The sequence below is a fragment of the Hippocampus zosterae genome, chromosome 19, assembly GCF_025434085.1.
Source record: "Hippocampus zosterae strain Florida chromosome 19, ASM2543408v3, whole genome shotgun sequence".
NCBI lineage: Eukaryota > Metazoa > Chordata > Actinopteri > Syngnathiformes > Syngnathidae > Hippocampus > Hippocampus zosterae.
In genome coordinates, this window is record NC_067469.1 from 7,625,480 (window position 1) to 7,638,069 (window position 12,590).

The window sequence follows — 12,590 nt, forward strand, 5'->3', positions numbered from 1 at the left end:
TAAAGCTCCAACATGACCACCAAAATGGCCGCAGCAATGGCTTGCCACCGAACGTGTTCTTTGTCACGTATGCCTCGCTTTCACTTCGCCCGACGTCCACTTCATCAAGCACTTCCCTCCTTACTCAGGCGGCTATGTCCAGTTGCCATGGAAACCTAGTCGGATAGATGTACTGTATGTGTGTGAGACTGTGAAAGAGAAAGTATTTAACCCCCCCCCTTCTTTTGCTCTCCTGCCTTACCTGTCTGTGGTGCAGGTAATTACAGTCTTCCCACTCAGTTCTAAAAATAATCCCAGCCTCTGGAGGCAGGCAGCGGGCCAAATGTTCCAGATGGACTTTTATCAGCTTTGGAAAACATAGAAAAGGAAAGAAAACTTTTGAAGTGTTGGACACTGGACAGTATTGTCACGTGTTCTCACTTGAGCTTAGCAAGGGTGCTAAATATTTCTCTTGTTGGCCGAGGTGGCTATGTTTTTTTTTTGTTGTTGAACAGTTTGCTTTCGAATTTTGTGGCTAGGCTACTAAAACAGTAGTTGTTAGCTTGGTTTCGAATTTTGTGGCTAGGCTACTAAAACAGTAGTTGTTAGCTTGGTTTACTCAAGCATAGGCCTTGTTAGCTTGTTTTTTGGTTCGATACGTGTTCGTTAGTTTGGTCTTTGACATATATATCGTTCAAAGCCAAGTGAAAACATCCTGATGTCTGTATCGCTCCAGCTAATTGTGCTTGTTGTGTGCATGTGGAAGTCAAGCTAACAGTGGCGTGAAATTAGAAAGTCAAGCACACAAGTTTGCTCCGTTAAACCCGGCCGCGGCTGCCGCTTTTCTTTTCTTCCCTCTCCTGAGCCGCTCCATTCCCAAGCGCATCCGTGCAGAGACATGCCCACCCGCTTCCGTCTCCCTGATTAGCTAGCGCCGCTAGCGGATTAAAATGTGATCACCACGCGCAACGGTCGCAAATTCATCTTCTGGGGAGGAGAGCGGAAATCAACGAGCGCATACAGTGAAACTAAATTATCTTCCACAGAGCTAATAGAATTATTAACGAAAATGATTTGTCAATTTCATGACTTTTTCGGGGGGAGGGCTTTTTCGTGAATTTTAATAACCTTGGTCTAATGAAAGTCTGCTAGCGAAAGGCTGACATCGAATTGAAAACACCAGTGACTAACGTAAGTTAAAGGAAATAAGCATAGATGGTACGGTGATTAACATAGCGGTTAATCAAACGGCGCAGCGATGCTTACAAACAGAGCATCCAACAATCAGTGATGTAAGTGGGTGCAAAACTGCGGGGGTTCAACTGGATTCTGATATACTGAATTATTGAATAACGTTTGCCTTCATCCCAACACACACTCAGCTTTCTTTCTCACGAACCGGAGCAGGGAATCTCCTCACCGTGGCATTCGGACTTGTGTGTTCCCCAGCGTTATTTCTGGGGTGGACGTAAGGGTCAAAATGATGCCGGTGGTAGCTTTTTTTTTTTTTTTTAGTCGACGGGCTAAAAATGTCTAATCTGTTCATGTTTAATTCAATCCCACCCCCCCCCCCCCCCAGAACAATCATCTGCATCTGTTTCACCAATGTATTTTTTTTTCATGAAAATATTTTCTTTGTTTCACACAAAAAGAATTAAAAAAAATAACACGTTTTGACATTTCTATATTTTTCCCTGTTTAATCCCAAACAGCAATTGTTGTACATGTTCCGCCCACGTATGTCAATTCTGCTCGCGCAGGTGATCTACGCACTCAACACCAAGAACGACGAGCACGAGGCGGCCATCGCCACCCTGAAGGAGGCCCACGAGGAGGAAGTGCAGCAGATCCTCTCTGAGACCAGGGAGAAAATTTTACAGGTAGGTCCAGATCATTCCCACCATGCACTTAGCTAGGTTGGTGATTAAGAATAAAGCCTTAGCATGTTGTTTTTTTAGTATTCTTTGAGTCTCATGCAACCCCAGTTGACTTACCTGTTGGTCTGTCTGCCTGTTTAGGCAGCAAAAATCCTAAATTTATCACTCTCTTGACTGGTTGATTACTCCCAGGGGTCCCTCTACCTGTTTTGATAGCAATGGCTGCCCATTTAGGTCGCAAAAATGCATACATTCACATCAACTGTATGGTTACTCATTCAGTTGGACATTACAGCAAACCTTTGTATGCCTTACTTCAAAAAGGGGATTCCTGCTTGCTTCCTGTTTCATTCCCGATGGCTGCTCGTTTAGGCAACAAACAGCCCGATTTCATTTTGCCCTCTGCTTTGGTGCCTTCATTGCTTCCAGTCATACCGGTAGCAGGACGCAACACTTAAAAAAAAAATTGAAATAAAGTTGTACGTTTGAGAAGTGAATGAATTTATGTCCCGTTTCATTTCCTTTGGCAGCCCGTTAAGGCAATAATGAGACGAAAGTCATTGCAATATGCATCCATTGCTTCAAAACGTAGCCCGACACAACACAGCCTTTTTGATACAAGCCTGTTAAATTGAGCAATGAATCGGTGAGACTCCTGTTTCCATCCCTGTGGCTGCCCATCTAGGCAGAAAGCAGCTCAAATTCATATCATAACCCAGCCATTGCTCCAAGACGCAGCCCTACGCAACACAGACTTACTGATACAAACATGTTAGATTGACCAATGAATCAGTTGAATTCCTGTTTCTATGCCTTTGGGCACCCGTTTAGGCAGCAAACGGCCTGCTGCTCCAATCCAAATCCATTATGCCTCCCCTGCATTTTGAACAAACGGTCAAGGTGGTTGTTTCCAGTCAAAATATTGTTTCTTTATTGTTTTATTGTATCCCCTCTGCAGTACAAGAGCAAGATCAGCGACGAGATGGACTTAAAGAGACGCATCCAGTCCCTGGAGGAGTCCATGGAGTTGCATGAGCGGATGAAGAGGCAGGCGCTGGCTGAGTTTGATAACTACCGGCAGAGGGTGGAGGACCTGCAGCTGTGCACCGAGGCTCAGGTAGATCCAGTAGTTGTGAATATTTCGAAGCCCGTCTCAGCTTTTCCTCACTCGAGAAGTTAACTTGTGACTTTGGCCCTCAGCACACTCAACGGGTGGTGTCCATGTCGCGCGAGGTGGAGGACATGCGACGTTCCTTCGAGGAGAAGCTGCGCACCTTCGGCCAGGCGCAGGCGCAGTTTGAGCAGGAGAAGAAGGTGGCGCTAGAGGAGCTGAAGGGCCAACACCGGCAGGAGGTCCAGGAGCTGCTCCGCAGCCACCAGAGCCACAATGCCAACTACAGCAAAGACCAAGAGAAGCTGGGCCAGCTCCACAAAGCCGAGGTACGCCGTAAAAACTCTAATCTAAGCTGGAGGAGGGAACTCAGACTGATTCTGTTTTGGTTGTTTCAGGTGGATTCTCTGACGGAGCGAGTGGAAGAACTCAAGCAGGACAAGAAGAGACTGGTGGAAGAGTATGAGGCCAAACTCAGCAAGGTACCTACCGGTGTGACCTTTCTGAGACCTCAAACATGTTTTACGATCATTACAGGGTTTTTTTTTCCTCCCAAGGCTCAAGCCTTCTACGAACGTGAACTAGAGGCCATGAAGCGGACTCAGCAGCTGACGGCCGACAACCTCTTGGCGTGGAAGCGCACCGAGGCTGAGCTGCGCCGCGAGTTTCAGACGCAGGAGGCGGCGCTGCAGAAGACTCTGGGCAAGCTCCGGACCGAGTTGGCCCGCGTCACCGACGAGGCCCGCGAAAACCGCGAACGCTCGCATAAGCTGCAGGCCTCGCTCGCCACCTCCGAGAACGCCGTCAAGGTATGATCATGGTTTTATTCAACATCATTAAAGTTAATACAGAAATGATGCCTGAAAAAAAACGAATGAAAGAAATAAAATATGTAAGTTAAAAAAAAATTACAAATATTACTGGCCCGAATATAAGACGCTGTTCTTTGCATTGAAATAAGCCTGTAAAAGTGGGGGTCGTCTTATATTCGGGGTCTACACATTATACCCATTCACGACGCTAGATGGCGCCAGATATCTTTGAAGCGAATGCGGAACTTGACTCCCCAGGCTAAAGTGAAACCCTGTCACGAAGAATAAAAATAAAAATAGCGGCAGCACGAAGAAGAAAAATAAAAAATAGCGGTACGAAAGAAAAGAGAAGAAAATAAGATAATAAGAGATAACAGAAAATGGAGAAACGTAGCGACAATCTGGAGAAAAGTTTACATGTTTAAATGTTCAGATAGTTTTGAATGAGGCAAAGTAACATGCTTTTTCTCGCAAATATATTGTTATCATTTGTTTCAGATGTACTGAAATTATTTTCTATATAAAAAATTATTTTGTGTTCAAAAAGTCTTTTTTTCAAACATGAGTCTTGAAAAAGAGAGGGTCATCTTATAATTGGGGCCGTCTTTTATTCGGGCCAATACGGTAATTTAATAGTTATTAGACTTGTTATAGACGTGTCGGGCGTGTATTCATTCAAACGTGTGCGCACGGCCGCTTCCTCAGGAGCTGAGCAAGCAGCTGGAAGAGGTGACGCAGAATTCCGAGATCGTGGAAATCCGCCAAAAGGAGGCCGAGTGCGAGCTGGAGGCGGCCCGGGATCGAGTTCAGCAGCAGGCCACCGAGATCCTCCTCAAAGCCAGTAAGCCACTCCATGACCCCAGACCCCCTTACCCCCCAAAAATGGGGAGCACCCGGGTTGGCAGCCACGTTGTTAGTGCGAGCGGAGCTCGACCGTGAGGTCGTGTGAACTGCCCTCAGGTCAGATCAGCAGCCTGCAGGCCACCCAGATGACGCAGGAGGCGGCCGTGCGCGATCTGGACAACGAGCGCAGCCGTCTGAAAGACAAGGTGCTCAGGCTGGAGGAGGAGCGAGAGGCGCTTCACGGGCAGAGCCAAGCGCTGGACGAGAGGCACAAGCAGCAGCTGCAGTCACTACACAAGGTAGAGGATCACAGAAAGTAGACACTCCGCAGTTTGACTATGAGGAGTGAAAAAAAGAATCAAATTGCAATTTTGATGTTCTTTTTCTCTCCCCTCAATATTGCAAAGTCGCGAAATTGAATAATGGCAAAAATAGTGAGAGGCCGCAGTGACAGAGTGTCAATAAGTGTATTTGCCAGTCTTGAGGAAAAACAAATCTTTGGAAAAGGTCGCATGAAGAGCCGGCGGCGCGTGCCCGATGTTGAATGTCAAGTATGGCGGCTTCATATCGCCTTTGGCGGCCCACCGGCGCTGACATTTGCCGCCGCGTTGTCTTCTGGGAGGCGCTGACGGAAGGCTACAATTCATGGAAATGAGCGCAGATTGAGCTTGGAAAGCACTGCAAAACATTGGGTGAAACTTAGAAAACGGTGCCGCCGCTTTTATGCAAGGTGCCGCTTTGATCCGAGCTGTTTTTGTCGGACTTGTGTAAGATTTGCTTCAAAAATTAGGCACAGAGAGTTAACCTTATGTGATGAGCCACATGCTGCTTCACCAAGACGTACGTCAAAGGACTGGTGAATCCTCGGAATCTGCTCGCCCCGGTGCTCTGACTAAACCTCAAAACAGCAAACATACAATCATTTCCAGTGGCTGCGACTACCCTTGAGCCGCATGCTGCTTCACCAAGACAGCAAGTCATTGAGAAGGACACAGCCGAGAAAAGGCGTGAGACGCTTTCTGAATCCGCGCCGGCTCATTTGTAATCGCTGTCAATATGGCAGAGTGATGCAGCATATGGCGCCGAGTGTCAGCGCGTGTGTGTGTTTTGGCAGACGCTACGTGAGGAGAAGACGGCTCACGAAAAGGACATGAGCGGCCTGCGAGCTCGCTATGAGGAAGAGAGCAGCCAAACCAAGGAGAACCAGGCCCGGGTTCTGGACGACATGGCCAAGAAGCATCGGGCCGCTCTGGAGAACGCGCTTAGTGGAGCAGAGAAGGACAAAAACAGACTCTTGGCGGTGAGTGCACCCCCCCCAACCCCCACTTAACGCTGTAGCTCGTTGTCATGGCGACCAACACATTCTTATAAATGCTGATAGAAATTATGCGCAAGTAAATGCAGCCATAGACAGTTGCGGTGCACTTTGACCTGTGAGAGAAAATCGGGAACATGAGTTGTTCTTCACAGAGGAGAAAGAATATATGACTTGCGATGGGTGCTTCCGATGGGTGCTTGCGATTGGGTGTCAAGGAGGCATTCAACAGCCCACCCCCATCACTCCCCATTTATAAAAAGGTCAAGAGCCCCTCAACTTCCTGTCAACAATCATTTTTTAAGCGGCATCAAGATTGCGGCTAGCATGATTCTGGTCACTGAGCATCCAGTACATGAAGTGCGTGTACTTAGAGATGAATATTTGAAGTTACTTAGCATCAGTGGGGTCGTATACTTGCATTAAAATCCAACATGTGAGTTATTCATGCTGATGCTTTTAAGCCGCTTGCGTCCTACATACACTACGTGTTATGTCATCGTCATCATCATCATCATCATCGGCACCACATGCACACATCGGTATAGCACGGATATAGTTTGGTGCACAGGGCTTAGAAAAAACATGAATGTCGGCTTGGTGTCGACAGGATGTGTTTAAATTGGGCGATCAAGCCTCGGTTATGGTTTCAAATAAGGTTAGGGTTTTTAGTTAGGGTTCCAAACAAGGGTCGGGCTTTGAGTATAGAGTTTCAAACACAGGTGATGTTTTCAAGTCTGTGTTGGGGTTTTAATTTCGGGTTTGAAGCCTTTGTTGGGATTTCAAACATAAGGGTTATGGTTTGAATAAATTGTTTTTTAAAGCCTGGGTTGGGTTGAAGAGTCAAAGTCTATGTTCAGGTTTGAAAACTGGGTTGATGTTCCTATTCATATTTCAAACAAGGGTATACATTTTGTTTTTAAAATTGTGTTTTAAATCAGGGTTAGGATTTAAGATGGGGTTCATGTTTTAGACAACAGTTTGGGATTCGGGGTAGGGTTTTGAAATGAGGGTTTCAGTTCTGGGCTCGTGTTTCAAACCAGGGTTGTCGATCTGATTTAGAATTTCATATGAAGAAGGTTTTACGCTTGCACTAGGATACAAAATCATTCAACTCCCCGCAGGCCCATCATGGAAGCCGATTCGTACGACGAGAGGGTCCAACGAGCGTCCGTGCGGTTTTCCGGCCGCGCTTTTCCGCTCGAACGATCCCCCGCTGGCTCCCCAGCAAAGCCGCGCTCGTTAGCCCGAACCCGAAATAAACCTGGAGCCACGTGGCACATTTGGCAAATGACGGTGCGAGCGGCACACAAGATCCAAAGTGACACATGGCGTCGCTTCCATTTGGTAGCAGCTTTTTACATTTCACTCAAATCCTCGTGTGTTTGTGTGCGCGCGTGCAGGAGCTGGAGCAGCAGTTTGAGCGAGAGCGCCACACGCTGGAGGAGCAGAGGATTGCTCTGCTTCAGCAGCTGGAGCAGCTGAGAGAGGAAATGAGCTCAAAGCTCGACGCCGCCGACCATGAGGTGAACAGAAATGACGGTTTTTCAAGCTTGGGTTTCAAGCAAGGCTGAAAACTTCGATTAGGGTTTCAAGTCAAGGTTAGGTGTTGAAGACGTGGCCATGATTTTGAATTAAGAATTCCCCCAAAAAGATTTTGGATTCAAATTAGGGTGTCAAGACTGAGATTTCAAGCAAGGGTTCCCAGCCAGGGGGTTAGGGTTCTAAATTAAGATCGTACTGTAAATCTCTGATGGGGTTTTAAATTTGTGTTTCGAGGCTGGTTTTAAGAACGCAGTTGAAGTTTTAAGCAACGGTTTTAATTGCATTCCTCGTGACTGTGCGTCAGGTGCGACGTCTGCAGGAAGAGGTGAAGCGTGGCGAGAGGGAGATGGGCGCGGCCGAGGGCCAGATGGCCACCATGAAACAGGCGCAGGACAAACTGTTGGAGGAGCTGGACGCCACCAGGGGGCGACTGCGGGAGACCAGCAACCTTCTCACCGCCTTGCAGGTGCCCGCCACGCTTCGCACCTCGCAAACCTCATTTAGGGACAAATGACATACATTTAAAGTGTGTTCGTGTGCTTGTGCGTGTGCGCGTGCGTGCGTGCGTGTGTGTGTGTGTGTGTGTGTGTGTGTGTGTGTGTGTGTCTGTGTGGCGCAGGCTGAGCTCGAGGTCCAAACACGCCAACATGAAGCTAAAGTGATCAGCACCAAAGAGGAAGAAAAACATAAGATGGATAAAATGGCTTTGGAGCTGGAATTGAAGTGGACGGAGACCCTCAGGTGACGCACGGGCACACGCCATGTATGCGTGTGCATGGAAGCGGGTGGCACGGAAATGGCGGTTGGGAAATGACATTTTCAGAATTAAAAAAAAAAATAATAATCTTTTGGAGAGGTGGCAAATGTCAGCCTTAACAAAAAGCAAAAACGTGCCATAAGAGATGATTGGATGGATGGCTCAGATTTGTGATCAATGAATGTTGGATTGTTGGATGAATGGAATGATGCAAGGCCAAATGTTGGAGCAATGGATGTATGACATATGGATACATTGTTGGATGGATGAATAATGGATGGATGCAGTGGATAGGTCAGTGGATGCCCGTTGGAAGGATGGTGAGCTAGGTTGTTGGATGGATGGATGGATGCTTAGATCAATGATGGATGGAAGGACGGATGGATGGAGGGAGGGATGCACGGATGTCCATTGGATACATTGCTAGTCGGATGGAAAGTTTGATAGCTTGTTGCATGGATGGATGATACAGTGGATGGATGGATCAATGATGGATGACATTTGGATATATTGATGGATGGACGGCTGCTTGGATGGAAGAATCAAAGATGGATGGACGCATTCATGAGGGTTAGATGATGCGTGGGATGGATCAGTGGATGACTATTGGAAGGAGGGTGAGCTAGGTTGTTGGATGGATGGATGATTAGATCAATAATGGCTGGAAGGATGGATGGAGGGATGCATGGATGTCCATTTGATACATCGCTAGTCTGATCGAAAGTTTGATAGCTTGCTGCATGGATGGATGATACACTCGATGGATGGATCAATGATAGATGACGGACGCATGGATGGATGGACGGTTGGATGACCGTCGGATGGAGGTTTTCGATTGTTGTGCTCACGTCATGTTTCATTTTTCAGGCAGGAATGCAAGAAGCTGCGCGAGGAGCTGCGCGAGGCACACGAGGCGGACAAAGCGACCGCCTTGAGCCAGCTGGCCCAAAACAAGGACCAGGAGATGAGCAACTCCCGAGACAGCTGGCAGAGGAAAGTGGACGACCTGCTGGAACAGGTGCGCCCCGTCGTCTCTTCCACCACCGTTCTCTTTTTATGACGGGACAGTTAAAATTTGCGCTGCAACAAGAGAGGTGATCGGCGGTCCCGTGCCGATATTACTTTTTATACATCAGCGTGAACTGCAGACGGCCTTGAAAAATTAACGTGCACCTGCAATTTGCCGGCCGATAGAGCAGATTTAATCACACCATATTTTAAAAAATATATTTTAAATATTTTAAAAAATCAATAGGGCGGAAAAAAGATGGGATGGCAAAACGACAAGAGCGAGGAGCTTCCTTCTTTGTTTTGCTACGCCGCTAAAGGCCGCCCTCCGTCTGACGCGTGACGAATGCGGCCCCTATTTTCGCCACGCTGTCAGCGAGTCGTCAAGCCGCCGCTTTTATGCAAACCGCCTTGAGGATGCGCCGCTTTGATTCAAAGGCTTTCAAAAGCTCACTTTTTGACATGCGCGGCGCCAAATTAGACTGCTGCAAATTTGCCTGTGGCCTTTAAAGTCCAATAATTGTCTGCGACTGCCTCATATGTTGCGCACAGGGTGTCAAACTCATTTTCACTGCGGTCAACGTTTTAGTTAGTTTCCCTCAGAAGGCCGTTATTACGGTCTAATGACTTCATTGTATTTTTTAGGATACACAACTCTCACTGCATTTCATTGCGATGCTTTATATATTATTTTAATATCCGTTGCTAGATGCTATTCATGAGCCCTGGTGTTTTCCATTGTTCATTAGCATTAACCTTAACAGACCTGATGAAGGTAAACCTATGTGCATGTTTTAAATATGCAGTGGAATTGCATTTGTTTGATGTTTACTTTGACAGTAGACTTTCTTTTTTTGGGGCTGGGGGTCCAACAATTTAAACCATTTTTTATGCGTTCTCTGGATCGCAACATTGTCACCTTCTGAGGGTGGGTCTGTACGTGGACATGTCTGAGCGATACCGTTGGACGCATCGCGTTTTCTGTGTGGCGGATGCTAATGCTACCCCTCCTTTTGACACTGTGTGTGACTCACATCTTAGTCACGGCACATTCTCCAAATTTGGGGCAGAAGCGATCGAGCGAGCGAGTGTGTGTGTGTGTGTGTGTGTGTGTGTGTGTGTGTGTGTGGTGACACAATCCAGCTTTTCTGTTTTATTTTTAGTCGCGTTTCAAGTGCTGATGAATTAGCAATGTGCGGCCCCTTCCGCTCTGAAACAATACCAAAAAACAAAAAACAAAAAAACAATTCTAGACCGCACACTCCCTGTTGTTTTCCTTTTGGCATTAGAGCAGTCTCGCTTATGTAAAATGACATATTTACCGATACTTAAAGTAAACTTTGTATTTGTAAAAGGAGGATAGTTTGTCGGTTGCTGCTGTTGTATGTTCTGTTTCAAAAAAAACATTTTAAAAAACAAATCTGCCTTTTGTCTGTTGGAAATAATGTTGAAAGTGAATCTCAAGCCATCTCTTTTGTTTTTAGATCTCCTTGCTGAAGCAGAGTCTGGAGATGCAGCTGTCGCAGTCGCAGTCGTCGTTGCAGCAGCTTCAGCAGCAGTTCAGTCAGGAGCGCGAGCACCTGCGCACGCAGCTGGACGAGCTGCAGACGGAGCATCAGCGCAGACACCAACGGCTGCACGAGGCTCAGTGCTGCGCCTTGCAGGACGTCGAGCACGCGCGACAGCGAGATATCAAGGTTTGAATTCGGAATGGCGGTGTTGGGAAAACATTCCCTGTGCCACTGATGGGCAACTTCAATAATAGAAGCAGTCACAATTTTGCATCAGCCCTACTGAGAATGGCACAATGCACTGGGCACTTCCTAACCAGATTTTACGACAAAAATGCCATTTTAAATATGGACCAAATGCATGTGCATATTTTTTTAAACTAACCCACTTAATATATCATCTGAAAATATACGTCAATAATTGTGGCCAAAAGATGCACCTTATGAAATCAACCTACAGCTGTCACGTTCTGTCGGCATAAAAAGCAGAATTACAGCAGATGCAATTCATCCATTTTCAACCCCCCACCCTTTCATTCTTCTTTCTTCAAAATCAAATAAGTGTGCCACCATCTAGTGGTTAACAGTAGAATTACACCAGATATAAATGAAACCAAAATCGAGTTAACTCTCTGATTTAAAAAAAAAAAAGAAAAGAAAAAAAACATCATAATATTAACAGGAGCAGAGAACTGGAACCTGCGCTGGTAGGAGTTGTAGCCCAAGAAACAAGAAGTCATGGGAAAAAAAAAACAACAAATACTGTGCTTTCGGATTTTATCCCTTCTGTTTGACGACTTAATTTGCCTTTCACCATCATTACGGAATTGTTCCTCCTCACCTCACTCCAGAATCAAAAATGGAACAGTCTTATCGTGTTGCGTCAGCAGCAGTAATTATGTAAAAGCTTGAGGTCGGAAAAGGCGTCCTTTTATTCATCATCTCAAAATGTCTCACACACGCACACACACACACACACACACGTACACATCCATATTTCTATTATTATTCAATGCAAACGTCATCACACGGCTCGAGAACAGACGCAATAAATAAAACGCCTTCCTTCCTCTTTCCTCCCACACGCTCGCTCTCATTTTCACAAACACAGACAGCAAATTGGCTTGCTTGCTTTATAATCATTAAGTGGAATCGCATTCCAAAGTCTGTGCACAGAGAGGGAGAGAGACAATCGTGTTGCCGGGCAAGAGATGAAGTGAGGACTGCACAGTTGTGTGCTGCGTTACCTATCACAATTTCAACTCCCGTAACAATTTAGTTCCACTGATCCAGCCGTTGCCATTCTCAAACTTTGAAGTCACGTTCTGAGCCGCTGCTTCTCAAGTAGATATTTCACACTATAAATACAATACACTGGTACCTTGCGATACGAGTAACCCGTTTTGAGAGTTTTCTATAGATGAGAATTTAAAAAAAAATGTTTTTACTTGTTTTGAAGTTGAAGTTTACTGTCAAACATAAAACAGAGGGAATTACACATTGTGTATTGCAAATAATCTCATATTTTAACCCTAACCTATCATGTGGTGGGAAAAGCTATTCTTTATCCTCTGCAAAGAACAATTAATATTATTATGGCTTACTAAAGAATGTACATCCATTTTTGTATTGTACTGCCCCCAGCTGGCCAAGACACAAATAACAGAAGGGGCAGCACAATACAAAAAACAAAATGCTTACATTTTTTTTTACGTAATATTTTATTATGACATAAGTAAATGTTTTTATGAAATAAAATAGAGGTTCGGATATTGGATGGGTGAATTTTAGAGTGCTTTTTTTCTCTCTTAAAACCACATTATTTTGTTCAA

The 12,590-nt window shown here is 45.8% G+C and overlaps 1 protein-coding gene and 1 long non-coding RNA gene across 3 annotated transcripts in view; one reads left to right on the forward strand and one right to left on the reverse strand.

Annotated features, from left to right (window-relative positions):
• LOC127592222 (uncharacterized) overlaps positions 1–12,590 on the reverse strand; it is a 193,646-nt gene that overhangs the window by 156,527 nt on the left and 24,529 nt on the right. The window lies entirely within an intron of this gene.
• Positions 1–12,590, forward strand: part of fam184ab (family with sequence similarity 184 member Ab) — a 30,248-nt gene that overhangs the window by 6,097 nt on the left and 11,561 nt on the right. For both annotated transcript variants that reach the window (XM_052052715.1, XM_052052716.1), the window contains exons 2-14: positions 1,740–1,859; positions 2,815–2,973; positions 3,057–3,296; positions 3,366–3,449; positions 3,525–3,776; positions 4,485–4,620; positions 4,740–4,921; positions 5,737–5,922; positions 7,341–7,463; positions 7,787–7,948; positions 8,102–8,223; positions 9,107–9,257; positions 10,732–10,944. In XM_052052715.1, coding sequence (XP_051908675.1) covers positions 1,740–1,859; positions 2,815–2,973; positions 3,057–3,296; positions 3,366–3,449; positions 3,525–3,776; positions 4,485–4,620; positions 4,740–4,921; positions 5,737–5,922; positions 7,341–7,463; positions 7,787–7,948; positions 8,102–8,223; positions 9,107–9,257; positions 10,732–10,944 — 2,130 coding nt within the window. The remainder of the gene's footprint in view (positions 1–1,739; positions 1,860–2,814; positions 2,974–3,056; positions 3,297–3,365; positions 3,450–3,524; positions 3,777–4,484; positions 4,621–4,739; positions 4,922–5,736; positions 5,923–7,340; positions 7,464–7,786; positions 7,949–8,101; positions 8,224–9,106; positions 9,258–10,731; positions 10,945–12,590) is intronic.